A 20,904-nucleotide genomic window follows, 5' to 3' on the forward strand; every position below is an offset into this window, starting at 1 on the left:
GAGATATGTAATATTACATAATTTTTTCTTAAATTACAGATGGAACTACAACAACTCATACACCTAGCGGGCCGACTAACGGGTCGACTAACGGAAGTACAAGTCCTACACCCGTACCTACACCTTCAGGTAGTCTAGCTTTTAATACTATTTTAGAACTTTTAAAAAATAGGAGTGTCCGACCAATGACGAAAGAATAAACACACAGATTTTGAAAAGTAATATCGACACCGTGTCTTGATTTTTGGTTGCGGGTTTACCCCGCTACCAAAGTTACAAGTGTATTTCTGACAATCATATAGGATCTTTATTGTATTCCAAATCACATCCAAAGGATGTTCATATACTACACAAAATAGTCCCATTCATGAACAATGCGGATGAATTATCAATGATTAAGCAGTTCTGATTCAACCTCTATCCATTCACACTGACCATTTAGATTATATAAGATAAGGTTTTCCAGCCCATGGTTACATCACAAGCTAGGTCAGGCAGAGTTCATCTTAGATATGAAGCACATTTGTATTTTTACCTGTCGTCGTCTAAATTTAAGTAAATCCATTGTGTGAAAGCAAGTAAAGCTACTGCCTCAAAGTCAAGTACATGTAATACACTTAAGATCTGTAAAATTAGCGCAATATCTTCCCGTAAGAAATACACGTACACTTCTCGACCATTTTTAATTTTAATTAGGAATCATTAAGAATACATACTTCTTCAACCATTATTATTTTTTAATTAGAAACAATTAAGAATATATTGAATTGACTAAATGACTAAAATCTAGTTTTTATGTGTTACAGGCAGTATTGTTTAACACGTTGTATGTTTACTTTTACAGGTGACTTCTGTTATGACGACTACGGTATGTATTATCTTTGCTACAATATTAGCATAATGTTTATCTTTAATATACTTTGGTACTATGACATTATGAAAAAGGCATTTAATGTAAACAATGTATTTATAAAAGCGGAATTCTTTTAAAACTGGTGGTATGCAGTACTCCTTTTCCCTCTTGCCATCACTGCGTTATAAGGTCTGGAAGTGGCTCGAAGGACCGTTTATGGCTGTGGTTGCACTGGAGGTACGCAACAGGGTCACGACGTGTTCAGTGCGTGATTTTGTTATCACTTAACTATCTGGCGGTCGTAAACATTTACCTTCAACGGCATCTCCTCTGAAACGAGTTGGCGGAAGATGAAAACACCTGGCTTGGATGTTTCTTAGAGTGCCCTCTTCCAAAGAAGTGGAAAGAGTATATCGCTTGGGTGCTTAAAATAACAAACATTTCAAACGTGTTCTTCTGTCAACCACGTATCCGATTTACAAAACTATTAAGGCTAATTTTGATTGAGGTGCTTAATCAATCTTTTGTTATATTAACGTACTCTTTTCGATTTTGCGCTTTGTTTTACAAGAAACCATAGAGTACCCGTGGAAATGTGGAAGATTGCATGACATACCATCTACTATAATCATATACTGAACTTGTAGAACTTTTCACACTAGCATATTAGCAATCTGAAAATTGGTAAAATATCTTACAAAAGGTCTACATTATCATAATTTGTTTCAAGTGGGTTTTATAGTATTAGGCTTGCAAAAAAAATGCTTATATAGTTAGTTTTATAAATGTTTGTCGTTATTCACTTACTTGCAGTTCGTTAGTATGATATGCAACCATTATTCATTGTATAATGATGAAAACGATGCTTATTCGCAGATGTTTATAAATTGTGCGTTAGTTATTGTCACGTGCGCGTATTGCGGGTATTGTTGAATCCGGGGCTAGTAGGCGTGCACAGTAGCATGTATGTCCACTACCATCCATGAACATACTCAATTTAACCGAGCCTGTTGTCGTGTTAGGCGACCTGTGGAGTTTCCACGTTGTTAAATTTATGTAAACCTTGGTGGAAAATAGAAGTTTGAAATATTTTGAAATATATTCGCAAAAAACTTCCTTCCTTTGGTTTAACTTCTTCCAAGCTTATGACTGTTCAAGTTATTATGTTTCGTAAAAAACGGCCGTTAGGAGGAGAAGGGTTTTGGATGGGGTTACACGTGGTCACTTTCCTTCATGTGTATAAATAGGAAACTACAGGCCTGGTTTCGAAACAATTTTACAAACAAATTCATTGGGAGACCCTCTACCAAGATTGTTTCGTCTGAGAAGGCGTTGTCTTTATAAATTTAGAAATAAGAATAAAAATCACGTCGTGAGACTAATGATTCTAGTTTGAAATCGTTTCACACAAATTTTCCTAGGATAAATCACTACTGAAAATGTTAAATCATTCTGATCCGTCAAAGACATTATCATCGGAGGGCGTGGTCAGTTACTAAAATTTTTCAATTCATTCGCCAAAAACATGGCCGTCAGGATTTTGGGCTCTTTTTTATCTATCGAAAATGATAATGACACAATGATTCTTCAATGGACCGTTTCACTACAATTTTTCACCGTGATTATTTAATTTGTAATTTTAAATTCAGAAAGAAACTTCGATCGATTCTTATCTAAATGTATCTTCTTACTTATTCTTAAATTTGATTCTTAAGTTGAATTCTTAACTCTGATTCGTAACTTTGCAGGCACATGTACTCAAGACGATCATGATAATGAAAGGCTTAAAGCTCTAGGAGGCGTGGACTGTTCGAGGTACTGTCACTGCGCACCTTCGTCAACACAATCGGATGGTACCACCACCTACTACTGGGAAGAAAAGGTGTGCTCGCCAGGAACTATTTTCGTTGAAAGTCTTGGTGGATGTGATCATGCGAATTCAAATACATGCGAAGGTAAGTTGATAGCCTAGAAGTACCAATCTCACTCTCGAAATCTAATTTCTCTCTGTGACAGTTCGGTCTGATCAAATACAAGTAACTACATTGAATTAAATGGAATGTGATAATTATTGCAGCATAATGTACCAGTCTACACGAGCTGTTGGATTTCTTTTACACAGAACAATGTGATATTCTTCATGTAGATTGAAAAAAGGAACGAGTTCGAACAATAAAAAAACGTGATTATAACACATGTTTCTGGTTTGATTTAAGCAACAAGTGAGAACCGTTTGGATAAAGTATGTCTCACAAAATTTGATGAGGATTATATTGACTTTGGTCATGCCTACAGTCCGTAAAGCCATGTCCAGTTTGTTTGGAAATGTTTTCCATGAATTTGCCATTCAACAGTCTAACGGAAAAAGTAAAAATATTTTAAAGATAAATCTTTTTTTGATGGTATGTTATAGATAACTGTATTAACGCAAACCCGTGCTATGGAAAATGTAATATTACATTTATTTTTCCTAAATTACAGATGGAACTACAACAACAACTCACACGCCTAGCGGGTCGACTAACGGAAGTACAAGTCCTACACCTGTACCTACACCTTCAGGTGGTCTAGCTTTTAATACTATTTTAGAACTTTTAAAAAATAGGAGTATCCGACCAAATGACGAAAGAATAAACACACAGATTTTGTAATACACTTAAGATCTGTAAAATTAGCGCATTATCTTCCCGTAAGAAATACACGTACACTTCTCAACCATTTTTAATTTTAATTAGAAATAATTAAGAATACACACTTCTCCAACCATTATTGTTTTTTTAATTAGAAACCATTAAGAATATATTGAATTCTTATTTAATGGCTAAAATCTAGTTTTTATGTGTTACAGGCAATATTGTTTAACACGTTGTATGTTTACTTTGACAGGTGACTTCTGTTATGACGACTACGGTATGTATTATCTTTGCTACAAAATTAGCATGATGCATGATGTTTATCTTTAATATACTTTGGTACTACGAAATTAGAAGAAAAGCACTACATGTATTTAAAAAGCGGAATTCTTTTAAAACTGGTTGTATGTAGTACTCCTCTTCCCTCTAACCATCATTGCATTATAAGGTCGGGGAAGTGGCTCGAAGGACCGTTTATGGCTTTGGTTGCACTTGATGTGCGCGACAAGATCACGACGTGCTCAGTGTGTGATTTTGTTATCACTGAACTATCCGGTGTTCGTAAACATTTACCTTCAACGGCAACTCCTCTGAAACCAGTTGGCGGAAGATGAAGACACCTGTCTTGGATGTTTCTTAGAGTGCCCTCTTCCAAAGTGGTACAAAGGATATATCGCTTGGATGTTCGAAATAACAAACTTTTCAATCACGTATCCGATTTACAAAACTATTAAGATTAATTTTGATTGAGTCGCTTGTATCAGTCCTTTGTTATCTTTAGGTACTCTTTCGATTTTGCGCTTTTTTTGTGCTAGAAATCATAGAATACCCGTGGAAAGGGAAGATTGCATGACATTACATCTTGTGAAAGAAAATGTACCTTTTGCAGTAATAATGTAGTGATGAATTTCACTATCTAGTTAAATGTCAATATTTATTAATGGTAGAAGAAAGCATCTGGAACACTATTTCTGTGTTAATCATAGCTTTCACAACCTGGAAGAATTGTACTTTAGTGCAAATATAACTATACTATAATTATATACTAGTACTGAACTTGTAGAACTTTTCACACTAACATGTTAGCAATCTGAAAATTGGTAAAATATCTTACAAAAGGTCTACATTATCATAATTTGTTTCAAGTGGGTTTTATAGTATTATATACTTGCAACAGAAATGCTTATATAGTTATAACAAACTTTTTAAACGGGTTCTTCTGTCAGCCACGTATCCGATTTACAAAACTATTAAGATTAATTTTGATTGAGATGCTTAATCAGTTTTTTGTTATATTAACGTACTCTTTTCGATTTTGCGCTTTTTTTTTACTAGAAACCATAGAGTACCCGTGAAAATGTGGAAGACTGCATGACATACCATCTACTATAATCATATACTGAACTTGTAGAACTTTTCACACTAACATATTAGCAACCTGAAAATTTGGTAAAATATCTTACAAAAGGTCTACATTATCATAATTTGTTTCAAGTGGGTTTCAAGTATAGTATTATATACTTGCAATAGAAATGCTTATATAGTTATAACAAACTTTTTAAACGGGTTCTTCTGTCAGCCACGTATCCGATTTACAAAACTATTAAGATTAATTTTGATTGAGATGCTTAATCAGTTTTTTGTTATATTAACGTACTCTTTTCGATTTTGCGCTTTTTTTTACTAGAAACCATAGAGTACCCGTGAAAATGTGGAAGACTGCATGACATACCATCTACTATAATCATATACTGAACTTGTAGAACTTTTCACACTAACATATTAGCAATCTGAAAATGGGTAAAATATCTTACAAAAGGTCTACATTATCATAATTTGTTTCAAGTGGGTTTTATAGTATTATATACTTGCAACAGAAATGCTTATATAGTTATAACAAACTTTTTAAACGGGTTCTTCTGTCAGCCACGTATCCGATTTACAAAACTATTAAGATTAATTTTGATTGAGATGCTTAATCAGTTTTTTGTTATATTAACGTACTCTTTTCGATTTTGCGCTTTTTTTTTACTAGAAACCATAGAGTACCCGTGAAAATGTGGAAGACTGCATGACATACCATCTACTATAATCATATACTGAACTTGTAGAACTTTTCACACTAACATATTAGCAATCTGAAAATTGGTAAAATATCTTACAAAAGGTCTACATTATCATAATTTGTTTCAAGTGGGTTTTATAGTATTATATACTTGCAACAGAAATGCTTATATAGTTATAACAAACTTTTTAAACGGGTTCTTCTGTCAGCCACGTATCCGATTTACAAAACTATTAAGATTAATTTTGATTGAGATGCTTAATCAGTTTTTTGTTATATTAACGTACTCTTTTCGATTTTGCGCTTTTTTTTTACTAGAAACCATAGAGTACCCGTGAAAATGTGGAAGACTGCATGACATACCATCTACTATAATCATATACTGAACTTGTAGAACTTTTCACACTAACATATTAGCAATCTGAAAATTGGTAAAATATCTTACAAAAGGTCTACATTATCATAATTTGTTTCAAGTGGGTTTTATAGTATTATATACTTGCAGCAGAAATGCTTATATAGTTATAACAAACTTTTTAAACGGGTTCTTCTGTCAGCCACGTATCCGATTTACAAAACTATTAAGATTAATTTTGATTGAGATGCTTAATCAGTTTTTTGTTATATTAACGTACTCTTTTCGATTTTGCGCTTTTTTTTACTAGAAACCATAGAGTACCCGTGAAAATGTGGAAGACTGCATGACATACCATCTACTATAATCATATACTGAACTTGTAGAACTTTTCACACTAACATATTAGCAATCTGAAAATTGGTAAAATATCTTACAAAAGGTCTACATTATCATAATTTGTTTCAAGTGGGTTTTATAGTATTATATACTTGCAACAGAAATGCTTATATAGTTATAACAAACTTTTTAAACGGGTTCTTCTGTCAGCCACGTATCCGATTTACAAAACTATTAAGATTAATTTTGATTGAGATGCTTAATCAGTTTTTTGTTATATTAACGTACTCTTTTCGATTTTGCGCTTTTTTTTACTAGAAACCATAGAGTACCCGTGAAAATGTGGAAGACTGCATGACATACCATCTACTATAATCATATACTGAACTTGTAGAACTTTTCACACTAACATATTAGCAATCTGAAAATTGGTAAAATATCTTACAAAAGGTCTACATTATCATAATTTGTTTCAAGTGGGTTTTATAGTATTATATACTTGCAACAGAAATGCTTATATAGTTATAACAAACTTTTTAAACGGGTTCTTCTGTCAGCCACGTATCCGATTTACAAAACTATTAAGATTAATTTTGATTGAGATGCTTAATCAGTTTTTTGTTATATTAACGTACTCTTTTCGATTTTGCGCTTTTTTTTTACTAGAAACCATAGAGTACCCGTGAAAATGTGGAAGACTGCATGACATACCATCTACTATAATCATATACTGAACTTGTAGAACTTTTCACACTAACATATTAGCAATCTGAAAATTGGTAAAATATCTTACAAAAGGTCTACATTATCATAATTTGTTTCAAGTGGGTTTTATAGTATTATATACTTGCAACAGAAATGCTTATATAGTTATAACAAACTTTTTAAACGGGTTCTTCTGTCAGCCACGTATCCGATTTACAAAACTATTAAAATTAATTTTGATTGAGATGCTTAATCAGTTTTTTGTTATATTAACGTACTCTTTTCGATTTTGCGCTTTTTTTTTACTAGAAACCATAGAGTACCCGTGAAAATGTGGAAGACTGCATGACATACCATCTACTATAATCATATACTGAACTTGTAGAACTTTTCACACTAACATATTAGCAATCTGAAAATTGGTAAAATATCTTACAAAAGGTCTACATTATCATAATTTGTTTCAAGTGGGTTTTATAGTATTATATACTTGCAACAGAAATGCTTATATAGTTATAACAAACTTTTTAAACGGGTTCTTCTGTCAGCCACGTATCCGATTTACAAAACTATTAAGATTAATTTTGATTGAGATGCTTAATCAGTTTTTTGTTATATTAACGTACTCTTTTCGATTTTGCGCTTTTTTTTTTACTAGAAACCATAGAGTACCCGTGAAAATGTGGAAGACTGCATGACATACCATCTACTATAATCATATACTGAACTTGTAGAACTTTTCACACTAACATATTAGCAATCTGAAAATTGGTAAAATATCTTACAAAAGGTCTACATTATCATAATTTGTTTCAAGTGGGTTTTATAGTATTATATACTTGCAACAGAAATGCTTATATAGTTATAACAAACTTTTTAAACGGGTTCTTCTGTCAGCCACGTATCCGATTTACAAAACTATTAAGATTAATTTTGATTGAGATGCTTAATCAGTTTTTTGTTATATTAACGTACTCTTTTCGATTTTGCGCTTTTTTTTTACTAGAAACCATAGAGTACCCGTGAAAATGTGGAAGACTGCATGACATACCATCTACTATAATCATATACTGAACTTGTAGAACTTTTCACACTAACATATTAGCAATCTGAAAATTGGTAAAATATCTTACAAAAGGTCTACATTATCATAATTTGTTTCAAGTGGGTTTTATAGTATTATATACTTGCAACAGAAATGCTTATATAGTTATAACAAACTTTTTAAACGGGTTCTTCTGTCAGCCACGTATCCGATTTACAAAACTATTAAGATTAATTTTGATTGAGATGCTTAATCAGTTTTTTGTTATATTAACGTACTCTTTTCGATTTTGCGCTTTTTTTTACTAGAAACCATAGAGTACCCGTGAAAATGTGGAAGACTGCATGACATACCATCTACTATAATCATATACTGAACTTGTAGAACTTTTCACACTAACATATTAGCAATCTGAAAATTGGTAAAATATCTTACAAAAGGTCTACATTATCATAATTTGTTTCAAGTGGGTTTTATAGTATTATATACTTGCAACAGAAATGCTTATATAGTTATAACAAACTTTTTAAACGGGTTCTTCTGTCAGCCACGTATCCGATTTACAAAACTATTAAGATTAATTTTGATTGAGATGCTTAATCAGTTTTTTGTTATATTAACGTACTCTTTTCGATTTTGCGCTTTTTTTTACTAGAAACCATAGAGTACCCGTGAAAATGTGGAAGACTGCATGACATACCATCTACTATAATCATATACTGAACTTGTAGAACTTTTCACACTAACATATTAGCAATCTGAAAATTGGTAAAATATCTTACAAAAGGTCTACATTATCATAATTTGTTTCAAGTGGGTTTTATAGTATTATATACTTGCAACAGAAATGCTTATATAGTTATAACAAACTTTTTAAACGGGTTCTTCTGTCAGCCACGTATCCGATTTACAAAACTATTAAGATTAATTTTGATTGAGATGCTTAATCAGTTTTTTGTTATATTAACGTACTCTTTTCGATTTTGCGCTTTTTTTTTACTAGAAACCATAGAGTACCCGTGAAAATGTGGAAGACTGCATGACATACCATCTACTATAATCATATACTGAACTTGTAGAACTTTTCACACTAACATATTAGCAATCTGAAAATTGGTAAAATATCTTACAAAAGGTCTACATTATCATAATTTGTTTCAAGTGGGTTTTATAGTATTATATACTTGCAACAGAAATGCTTATATAGTTATAACAAACTTTTTAAACGGGTTCTTCTGTCAGCCACGTATCCGATTTACAAAACTATTAAGATTAATTTTGATTGAGATGCTTAATCAGTTTTTTGTTATATTAACGTACTCTTTTCGATTTTGCGCTTTTTTTTTTTACTAGAAACCATAGAGTACCCGTGAAAATGTGGAAGACTGCATGACATACCATCTACTATAATCATATACTGAACTTGTAGAACTTTTCACACTAACATATTAGCAATCTGAAAATTGGTAAAATATCTTACAAAAGGTCTACATTATCATAATTTGTTTCAAGTGGGTTTTATAGTATTATATACTTGCAACAGAAATGCTTATATAGTTATAACAAACTTTTTAAACGGGTTCTTCTGTCAGCCACGTATCCGATTTACAAAACTATTAAGATTAATTTTGATTGAGATGCTTAATCAGTTTTTTGTTATATTAACGTACTCTTTTCGATTTTGCGCTTTTTTTTTACTAGAAACCATAGAGTACCCGTGAAAATGTGGAAGACTGCATGACATACCATCTACTATAATCATATACTGAACTTGTAGAACTTTTCACACTAACATATTAGCAATCTGAAAATTGGTAAAATATCTTACAAAAGGTCTACATTATCATAATTTGTTTCAAGTGGGTTTTATAGTATTATATACTTGCAACAGAAATGCTTATATAGTTATAACAAACTTTTTAAACGGGTTCTTCTGTCAGCCACGTATCCGATTTACAAAACTATTAAGATTAATTTTGATTGAGATGCTTAATCAGTTTTTTGTTATATTAACGTACTCTTTTCGATTTTGCGCTTATTTTTTACTAGAAACCATAGAGTACCCGTGAAAATGTGGAAGACTGCATGACATACCATCTACTATAATCATATACTGAACTTGTAGAACTTTTCACACTAACATATTAGCAATCTGAAAATTGGTAAAATATCTTACAAAAGGTCTACATTATCATAATTTGTTTCAAGTGGGTTTTATAGTATTATATACTTGCAACAGAAATGCTTATATAGTTATAACAAACTTTTTAAACGGGTTCTTCTGTCAGCCACGTATCCGATTTACAAAACTATTAAGATTAATTTTGATTGAGATGCTTAATCAGTTTTTTGTTATATTAACGTACTCTTTTCGATTTTGCGCTTATTTTTTACTAGAAACCATAGAGTACCCGTGAAAATGTGGAAGACTGCATGACATACCATCTACTATAATCATATACTGAACTTGTAGAACTTTTCACACTAACATATTAGCAATCTGAAAATTGGTAAAATATCGAACAAAAGGTCTACATTATCATAATCTGTTTCAAGTGGGTTTCAAGTATAGTATTATATACTTGCAATAGAAATGCTTATATAGTTAGTTTTATAATTGTTTTGTCGTTCTTCACTTACTTGCAGTTCGTTAATATGATATGCAACCATGATTCACTGTATATTGATGAAAACGATGCTTATCCGCAGATGTTTATAAACTGTACGTTAGTACTTGTTACATGTGCATATTGCGAATACTGCTCAATCCGGGGCTAGAAGGCGTGCACAGTAGAATGTATTTCCACTACCATCCATGAACATGCTCAATTAAGCCGAGCATGCAACATTTTCATTTTTTGTCGTGTTAGGCGACCTACGGAGTTTCCAAGTTGTTAACTTGATGTAAACCAAGGTGGAAAATAGAAGTTTGAAATATTTTGAAATAATTTCACAAAAAATCTCCTTCCTATGATTTAACCTCTTCCAAGACTGTTCAAGTTATTATGATTCGTCAAAAACGGCCGCTAGGAGGGGAAGGGGTTTTGGATGGGGTTACACGTGGTCACTTTCCCTCATGTGTATAAATAGGAAACTATAGGCCTGGTTTCAAAACAATTTTACAAACAAATTCATTGGGAGACCCTCTACCAAGATTGTTTCGTCTGAGAAGGCGTTGTCAGTGTTTTCCCTATTTATAAATTTAGACAAAATATAAAGATATAAATCACGTCGTGAGACTGATGATCTTGGTTTGAAATTGTTTCACACGAAGTTTCCTAGGATGACCCGCTACTAAAAATGTTCAAATTATTCTGATCCGTCAAAAACATTACCATCAGAGGGCGTGGTCAGTGTAGGATAACGTTTTACTAAAATTGTTCACGCCATTCGCCAAAAACATGGCCATCAGGATTTGGGGCTTTTTTGTCTATTTGAATCGAAATTGAAAATGGAACGGACCGTTTAACTACAATTTTAACATTATTTGATTTGTAATTTTAAATTCAGAAAGTTGAATTTTATTTCTACAAAAAGAAGCTTCGATCGATTCTGATCTAAATGTATTTCCTTTCTTATTCTTAAGTTTGATTCTTAAGTTTAATTCTTAACTCTGATTCGTAACTTTGCAGGCACATGTACTCAGGACGATCATGATAATGTAAGACTTCAAGCTCTAGGAGGTGTGGGCTGTTTGACGTACTGTCACTGCGCGACTGCGTCAACACAATCGGATGGTACCACCACCTACTACTGGGAAGAAAAGGATTGCCCACTCGGAACTATTTTCGTTGAAAGTCTAGGTGGATGTGGTCATGAGAATTCATATACTTGCGAAGGTAAGTTGATAACTTAGAAGTAATCTCACTCTCGACATCTAATTTCTCTCTGTGATAGTTTGGTCTGATCAAATACAAGTTTCTACATTGAATTAAATGAAAGTGATAATTATTGTAACATAGTGTACCAGTCTACACTAGCTGTTGGATTTCTTTTACACAGAACAATGTGATATTCTTTCCTGTAAATTGAAAAAAAGTAACGAGTTTGAACCAAAAATCGTTGATTTATTTTGACAGATCATGAAATATTCTGGAGCTTTAAAAATCTGTTTTGATATGTGCTTTTAGTATAATTGTATGTGTTTGTGCACAACTACCAGACATGCCGAAAGTCATAACACTTTGCAGTTACGCGTAGTTTTCAACATTCCATGTAATCCTTAAATTCATCTATTATTGCCAGACTATGTGCTTTAGATGGTCCTTTTGTTAGCATTATAACACATATTTCTTATTTGATTTAAGCAACATATGAAAACCGTTTGGATAAAGTATGTCTCACAAAATTTAATGAGGGTTATATTGACTTTGGTCCTGCCTACAGTCCTTAAAGTCATATCCAGTTTGTTTGGAAATGTTTGTCACAAAGATTTTCCGTCAATAACTACTTGGCAAAAGTGTTTTTAAACTTCACACGTGTTTGGCCTTCAGAAATGTCCCAAAATTACAAGTTACATAGCTGTTGCTTTTATTTTGTCAAACTTTGCACAAGTCTGTGTCATCATTAGTTAATCTCGCACTGCAAGTGACATAGCTCTATAGCTTTTATTATGTCACAATTATGCCCCTTTCTCACTCAGAATCCCAAGTTCAAACAAGTCTTGCCGTCATAAGCTGACACCACTGAACAAATGATGTAACTCTAGATTATATTTTGTCACAACTTTGCATGTGAAAGAACTTTTGCAGACAGTACTTGACTCAATGCTTTCAAATTCTAAAAATATATTTGATATCATGAGATGACCTTGCAGAGCAGGTGTCGTAACTCTGACTTACATTTTGGCAAACTTATGCTCCTTTTCACTTGGAAAGTTTCATGAAAGTTTCGCATGTAAGAAAAATTAAGGTTTGACAGTAATTATTGTACACAAGCACACGGTATCATGAAATGACCATTATGAGCCAGGTTTCGTATCGCCAACTTCAGATTACAAAGAATGTTCCTTTTTCAAATAAAAAATACTTTTGTCTGCAAGCTGGTAATATTATGAGTGACAGCCCGGGTTTCAAATAGTGAGCACGGTGCCATTAGATAACTCTTGCTTTAATAGCAATATCCAGCTTCGGATTAATCACATCCACACATCGTTATTTTTCAGTATCAATTACCTATTTCTTAGTATCAATTTGTTAACTGTTATGACTTTCGTTTCAGAAACTGGAACAACGACGACACAGGCCGCACCATGAAATATAAAACTCGATGTTGCTAAAGTCTTGTGCCTAAACCTCTGACTCTAAACTAAAAAAAACCACTTCTGACTTTCTTTTAACCATCCCATTTTGTTTTAAGGACAGTTTGAATAGTCGTGTTGTGACATACACTTCCGTCTAAATCCATTTGCAGTGCAAAATGTCATTCAGATTTTTGATATATTTAAACTAGTAAAACTACTTACGACCACTCCAAAATTACGACCGCACCGCTAATACGAACGATTTTGCAAAGAACGGAATATTTCCTTCTTAAAACCAATGGTCGTTTGTCCGAAAATGCGACCAGACCGCTAATCCACTAATGCGACCACCAATTTCAGAACTGTTTGATTTTTTCACACTTAATTAATCACCGCAATTACGACCACTCAATTTCTTCTGTATGTTACCGCGAATCGCCGCGGGAATCAACACGTAAGACATCGTGTTAACACGTTAAGCGTGTACATTGTGTATTTATCCGTTAATTGCTACAAGTCTTTTAAACGTTATCAAAACAACGTATTAATCTGTTTGATTGTCTAAAATTGTTATTTAAAAATATTTGGTGTTTTACATCACTATTTTGACATAAGAAATTGTTGAAATAATTAATTTGTTTGTAATTAGACAAATGTCCGCTGATCGAATTGACTGGATTAATACGGATTTAATTAGATCTAAACGGTGTTTTTTGTTATTATTGATGTAAATACGTTTGGGATTTCAGCGGAGAAAGAAGTTTGAAATTGTTTGATATTGTTGTAATTGTCTTTAATTGAACGAAATTCAAACCATTATCAGTTAAGTGCGTCCTTAATTAATACATAGTTTGATTAACTCTTTGATTAACACAGTGATCAAGTATTTAAAGCTAAAAAAATTAAAGAAAATTAAGGTACATATAAATTGAACACTGTGTTTGCCATTACTGCGTCTTGATTGTATTCCAATGTGTTATTATCTGCCAGACCATACCCGTATAGCCTTGTCCACTAATCAGACCAGACCGCTAATAAGACCAGTTTTACAAAGAACCATGGGTGGTCTTAATAGCGGAATTCTACTGTAATATGTTTCTCAAAAGGCTAAATTTTACAGATAAATAGATTTTAATGGCAGAGCTACAGTAACGAGTTTAAAAAAAACTTCTAACTGTTATGAAATGTATAGAGGACGTTTCTTTGTTTTAGTGAAAGCACGAGTGAACATTTCGCTGTTCCATAAAACAAACATATTTTCTTTTCAATTCATTTTGTTTTCCAAATTATACCAATTTTACCCGCGAAGCGTCACGTGAATTGTGTCATAGGTTAGAGACCACCAATTGTTTAACATAGAATTCCATTACTAGTAGTAACATTATACGTGTACGGCCTTCCATAAATCGAAATATGTATATCTAATCACTTTTTTTTTTCAAGAACTATCTTAGTTCCACCAAAATATCGGACGAGAAACATATGAATAGTGATACTTTATTTGAGTAATTTTCTTGTGAATGAGATGACCCCCTGTTTACATCGTTGGCATTGCGGGAAAAATCCGTCTGATATTTTTTTTTTCAATACACATAAAATGTAGAAAATTTTGTAAAATGTATCTATAATAAAATACTGTAAATGCAGTAAAAAATCAATTTTGAAAAAAATCTATTCTTGGGTTTGTTTACATGACTGACCAATCAGAACGGACAAACATTACCTCATTCCCAGGTATACACTTACCTTATTCCCTGTACTTTTTTTGAACTGGTGGTCTCTAGCCCATAACGTCGTTGCATTCGTCGTCACAATGTCGTGACATAACGATATCTTGTTCACAAAAATGTTAAGGCAGTGGACTCGTGATAACACTCGGCATTTGTCGTGTGATTACGTATTCTCGTAATGCAATCGGTAATCTTCGGACGTAAAAATAGCACAAGCGAACATGCCTTTCTGTTATACCGGAGAATGGCGAAATCACAGACGGAGAATACATAATTTGCTGATTATCAATACGGATCCACTACCTTAAATAATTCCATGATCTACTAGATTTGTTTTTTACCTTTTGATACGATGGAGGGTATATGTTTATGTATTTGTATGTATTTATATACATTTGTGTATTTTTGAGAAATTCCGTACCAGTAAAAATAAAAATGATAGATTCACTGTTTTGAAACACAGAAAATATCAATATTCTTTCACTGATATATTGCCATTTCCAGTATTTCACTGAAAAGCATCAAATAAAATTTTGTACATCAGATTATTGTAAACACCAGATTCGCTTATAAGATAGAGGAGGGATTATAACGATCCTTTTATACAAGTAATCATCCAACCATTTATAACGCTGAAAATTTTTCGAAATCGGACCACTTTTGAAAAGGATATAAAAGATTGACATTGAAGAAAATGGCTCTTTGTTGAGGCAGCCATTTTAATGTAAATGACATCATTACTACTCTGCTGAATGATTTTTAAACCTAATACCCTTTTAAATAGGTTAATTCTTATACTTTCTTACAGTTTAGATATAACGCACTATAGTACCATGTGATCTAAATGGAAACTTAGAGATATCTTTTTTCCCCCAAAAAAATTTCGTTGAAACTGATGACTTGAAATATATAAAATTTATCCGCCATTTTGCAAGTCCACCGACAGCGATCATGACGTCGGAAAGAAATGCAACACTTGCATAACACGGATGAAAGGGCAAAGAATTTTATAGAAAATCTGCCTTTTCGACGATTTTTAAAAATATTTTGCTTCGAGAATAGATCTATAAATTATTTAACACTAATACCGAAGAGTTTCTGTACAAATATTGTTGTTGTTTTCTGCAATGTTTTTATTTAGGCTATATATTTTTGTTTGTCTTGAAAAATTCATATACATGTATTATATATAAAAACTGAGATGTATTTCATTAGCTCATCTGAGAACGAAGTGCTCAGGGTGAGCTGTTGGGATCACTCACCGTCTGCGTCCGTCCGTCCACACGTTTCTTCAGACGACATCTCTGAAACCGATTAAACTTTGCCTGGATGTTCTTTGCATGGTCCTCTACCAAAGTTGTTCAAAGAATTCCATTCGATATAGAATTATTGTTGCAGTGGCAATCAAAAGAAAACCTTTAACAATCTTCTTCCCCAAAATGGCAATGCCCGGCGAGCCAGAGTTTAGATATTTGACATGTAGCATTTTTAGTGGTCCTGTAATAAACATTTGTTAAAATCATGCCCAAGTGGTCAAAATTACCGCCTTTCGTGGGTTCACTTGTTTTACATAGACTTGTATAAAAAAACTTTAAAAAAAAATAATCTCAAACCGTAAGACCCAGAACTTAAATATTTGGTTTGTACAATTGTGTAAATGTCCTCGACCAGGTTTGTTCAAATCATGCCCCTTGGATCAAACTGGCCCAACCGCTGGGGTAATTTAATTTCTTGTCTCAAACCTCAGGGCCGAAAGCTTAGATATTTGGCATATAGCATTGTGTAGAGGTATTGTACTAAGTAATTATGTACGCATTTGAGTCAGGTGAGCAATATAGGGTCATCATGGCCCTCTTCTTATAAGAAACCTTAAAGTGACTCGCCGCCAGACTTTAATAACATCAGAATATCATAATATAGTCCCTAAGGTATTAAAAATAAAAAAGCAATAGAATTTATGTTGATGATTTCAAAATGAGTACGAGTGTGATAAAAAGCGTTGCAGTCGCTTTGAGGCCTTTACTAAATATTTGACATATCAAAAACGTTGGAGCAGGGGAGCGCCGTCCCCAGTTTGAAATCGCTCTTACGCTACTGAATACTTTTTCATGTACCATAATTATCATATTATAGTTTTTGCTAAATTTCCTAAAAAATGTGGAAGCGTGTCTCTTTAAAGCAACTCGTTGCTGGGGCAGCGTAAACAAGTAAAATGAAGTCGGCAATGTCCGTTTGATTACGTAATCTCCGTACATTCAGAAAGTGTGAAGTTGAATAAGAGAGTACCTATAAATCGTATCGGCACCTTATTTTTGATCAGTGCGACAGGGGGTTGAGTAAAAAGCATGTGTAATAAAATCATTGATCTATATGTGTGCTTATTTCACACATGTAAAACTAATCTAACAATTCTATTGCAAAGTAGATGATGAAAAAATATGCATTCTTAAAAAAGGTCTAAGCTAAAATTATCAAAAGTATTTTTAGATATATCATTCAAAAACTCTGTAGCCGTTCTACTAATGAATAAGATACTGCTTTATATATTTCCAAAATGAAAAATGAGTATGTTAAGCACTAAAAAAAAAACTGCCAAAAAATGGTTCCAGTTTTACTCAACTGAATTTGAAAAATTGTATACATTAATGTTGCAGCGAGTACATTATTTTTCGATGCTACCGACAACAACATTGTGCTTACTTAGTTAATGTCGGAGTTCATTGACCATATTCAAGTTGTTTGTTGTTTTTTAGTATTTTTGTTTGAAATTTGGAATCCATGTATTGTTACACAAACGGGGACATTACTGACTGATCCGTCAAATATGTAATGGAGTTTGAGAACTTTTTTTTTCGGAATTCTATAAAAAATATTTGGGATATGTTACTTTTATGCCAAATAAGATATTCGTAAAGTTTTTTGATATATCCGTCAAATTGAATTTTTAAAACAATTTTCGTTCCAAAGTACCTAAATTTTACCGTTTAAAAACAGTTTTGTTAGATCATGGATAATTTCAATATAAAATTAAATTAAATATTTTGTAAAACTTGAAAAGTTCCTGTTACCATATGAATGGAATTTCTTTCGACCTGTATCAACAAGGAACTCAATAAAAAATCTTGTTACAGTAAAGGTGGATCAGACAGTAGTTTTTCTTGTTGTGTATATTTTGTTTGTTTTTAATGTTTATTCATTTTTGTGTTTTGTTAAAGCTGAAATTTTCTGAAGATTATCTTACAATTGTATTTGTTGCATAGAAGTGACCGTGATTTAGTTAAGGTAGTTATGCACGTTTGATAAACCGGGAATAATTACGTTGCGTCATTATCCAGGTAATATAGAATAAAGCCTAGACCCGCTGTACGGAAGAGAAAATTATCGTACGTATAAATTTCACCCCGTGTGTACACTTATAAGACAGCAACATTACATTAAATTGTTTAACGTTTCATCCAAATCTACATTGCAGAAAAAATCTTTTCGCAAAACTGACATCAACATTGTGATTTTTTCTTTATATCCCATTATGAAAACTTACGTGAGATCCATCTCTTTTAAAAATAAGTCTAGCAAAAAGTCAAGCGCACGATCCTATCATTTTTATTTTTCCTCATTTTCTTAGTATAACATTATTTTTATTTATTATTAAGTTTCTTTAAAAAAAGAAGGGCTTAAAATTCCAAATTGTATAGAAAAAAACGATTTGAACTTGCAGAACTACCTTAATGAAGAAGTCCACTTGCTGTTTATGCAGATTTTAACTGAAGCCCCGACTCCTTCTGGCTCGTGCATCAACTTTGTCTTTTGTGTTTTAGCTGATGCCGTAGCTCATTGTTTACTGATACATGTGATAGTTGTTGTTTGTTTGTGTTTTTAATTTGGTCATGCAAAATACATCTAATGCAGAGAAAGCAATTTTAATTGCATACACAGTTTTTGAACAAAGTCAACGATTTCTCTTCATAATTTTGTAGAAGTTACACCAGTATATCATTCTATTTATGCCAAAACTATTCAGCTTAAAATTGTTAAAATTCATTATTTTAATGACGGACAGCATATAGATGATAATGTTGCCCTTTCTTTAAAGATTTTGGTATTTTCATTAAATAAAACATCTTGTTATATGTTCATATGTGTTGTTTTTTATGTTCTTTTAGAACTGATGTTACTGATTAACAATAGTGTCATACATATTTATCAATATCAATTGAGCCCTGCCATGAGAAAACCAACATAGTGGCTTTGCGACCAGCATGGATTCAGACCAGCCTGCGCACCCGCGCAGTCAGGTCAGGATCCATGCTGTTCGCTAACAGTTTCTCAAATTCCAATAGGCTTTAAAAGCGAACAGCATGGATCCTGACTAGACTGCGCGGATGCGCAGGCTGGTCTGGATCCATGCTGGTCGCAAAGCCACTATGATGGTTTTCACATGACGCGGCTCAATTCGTTTCTTTACTCTGTTTTGTTACTAACAAAACGGAAGAAATATGTTAAAATACTGGCAGTTATCTAAGGTGATACTATTTCTAAACAGTTCGAACCTTGCTTTAAAACAAAGCTACAAATGTTAAAAACCTTCTGAAATAGTCTCACTTACGAAGTCTAGCGTTCCTTTACTGTTTGATTTGTATTAGGCTAGCTGTTTCAATGTTCTCTCGAGTGGTTTTAAATTCCTCACGTTTTACCTACCTCTTTATCCAGGAGCTATAAATATACACTGCACGTGCACTCCGCAAGTTTAAATCAGAACTGAAATCTGTTATCTCTAGAAGGGAAGTTGTTACTGTTCGTAAGTGATCTTCAGCACACCTTTGACTATAACTGAACTTACTTTAGCTGCCGTATGTTATAAGTAACCACTTGCCATTAGTAGCCAACCAGCTAACTTCCCAATTTGACCTTTCGTTTTAATTTCTGCTTGTCTTTAGCGGTCATCTGTCTTAACAGTCACATTGCATCGCTCATTTGCTAGCTTATAAATACATATTTAACTGTATAATATTATATAAAAATACAGGCACAACGTTAGATTTTGCACACAGTTTTAAAGTTAGTGGCGATACATTTAAAATATAAACATTATCAATATTGGTTTCTATGAAACCTTCCTCCAAGTACATGTAAAGAACTTGATGCTGTCAGTATGCCTAGAATCGATGACAGAGCCTGACAACTTAGACTTAACCACGCGTTTAATATCTTTAATGACAGAGCCAAGCAATATTTATATAACAACTTTACTAGAGTATCTACAGTTCACACTATAGGACCAGATCTAGCTCATGTAACTTTATCGTCCCTAAAATAACAAGTTTTGAATACGGATCTTCCTATTTCATTGATATAAAAGACTGGAATACATTGTTAGAGAGTATTAAAACAATCAAATGTAAACAGGGTTAAACTTTCAAATATGAAGTTAAGAAATACTTGTTTAAATTGGATGGAAATAAGTACTTGTACTTTATTGAGCTATCACAGGTTTACGTGATAACTACCATATATTTGTAATTAATTGACTATTAAAACTGTCTTGTTGGTACGAACATGTATCGTTTTTAGCTCACCTGAGCATTGCTCAGGTTAGTTATTGTGATCGCTCGATGTTCGTCGTCCGCCGTCTGTTCACACTATGCTTGTGTATGCAATAGGGGCTGCATTTTTCAGTGACTATTCGTGCAATTTGATCAGAACATTTGTCTTGATGAAATCTAGATAAAGTTCGAATATGGGCTATCTGTGGCCAAAAACTAGGTCACCCGGTTAAATCAAAGAAAACTGTGTATGTGCAATAGGCACTGCATTTTTCACTGGATATTCATGAGATTTGATCAGAATAATCGTTTTGATGCCATCTACGTCAAGTTCGAATATGGGTCATCTAGGTTCAAATAAAAGAAAATCTTGGTGTGTGCAATAGAGACTGCA

General features: G+C 32.9%; 2 protein-coding genes across 2 annotated transcripts in view; both read left to right on the plus strand.

The window, feature by feature from the left end:
* LOC123530694 (uncharacterized) overlaps positions 1–19,101 on the plus strand; it is a 45,810-nt gene extending 26,709 nt beyond the window's left edge. The window contains exons 17-23 of the mRNA XM_053517099.1: positions 40–129; positions 845–868; positions 2,602–2,808; positions 3,335–3,415; positions 3,740–3,763; positions 11,628–11,834; positions 13,216–19,101. Of these exons, the coding sequence (XP_053373074.1) occupies positions 40–129; positions 845–868; positions 2,602–2,808; positions 3,335–3,415; positions 3,740–3,763; positions 11,628–11,834; positions 13,216–13,250 (668 nt within the window). The 3' untranslated portion in view covers positions 13,251–19,101. The remainder of the gene's footprint in view (positions 1–39; positions 130–844; positions 869–2,601; positions 2,809–3,334; positions 3,416–3,739; positions 3,764–11,627; positions 11,835–13,215) is intronic.
* The window catches only part of LOC123533021 (uncharacterized), a 203,610-nt gene that overhangs the window by 75,110 nt on the left and 107,596 nt on the right, over positions 1–20,904 (plus strand). The gene's annotated exons all lie outside the window — the stretch shown is intronic.

The sequence above is a fragment of the Mercenaria mercenaria genome, chromosome 11, assembly GCF_021730395.1.
Source record: "Mercenaria mercenaria strain notata chromosome 11, MADL_Memer_1, whole genome shotgun sequence".
In the NCBI taxonomy this organism is placed as follows: domain Eukaryota; kingdom Metazoa; phylum Mollusca; class Bivalvia; order Venerida; family Veneridae; genus Mercenaria; species Mercenaria mercenaria.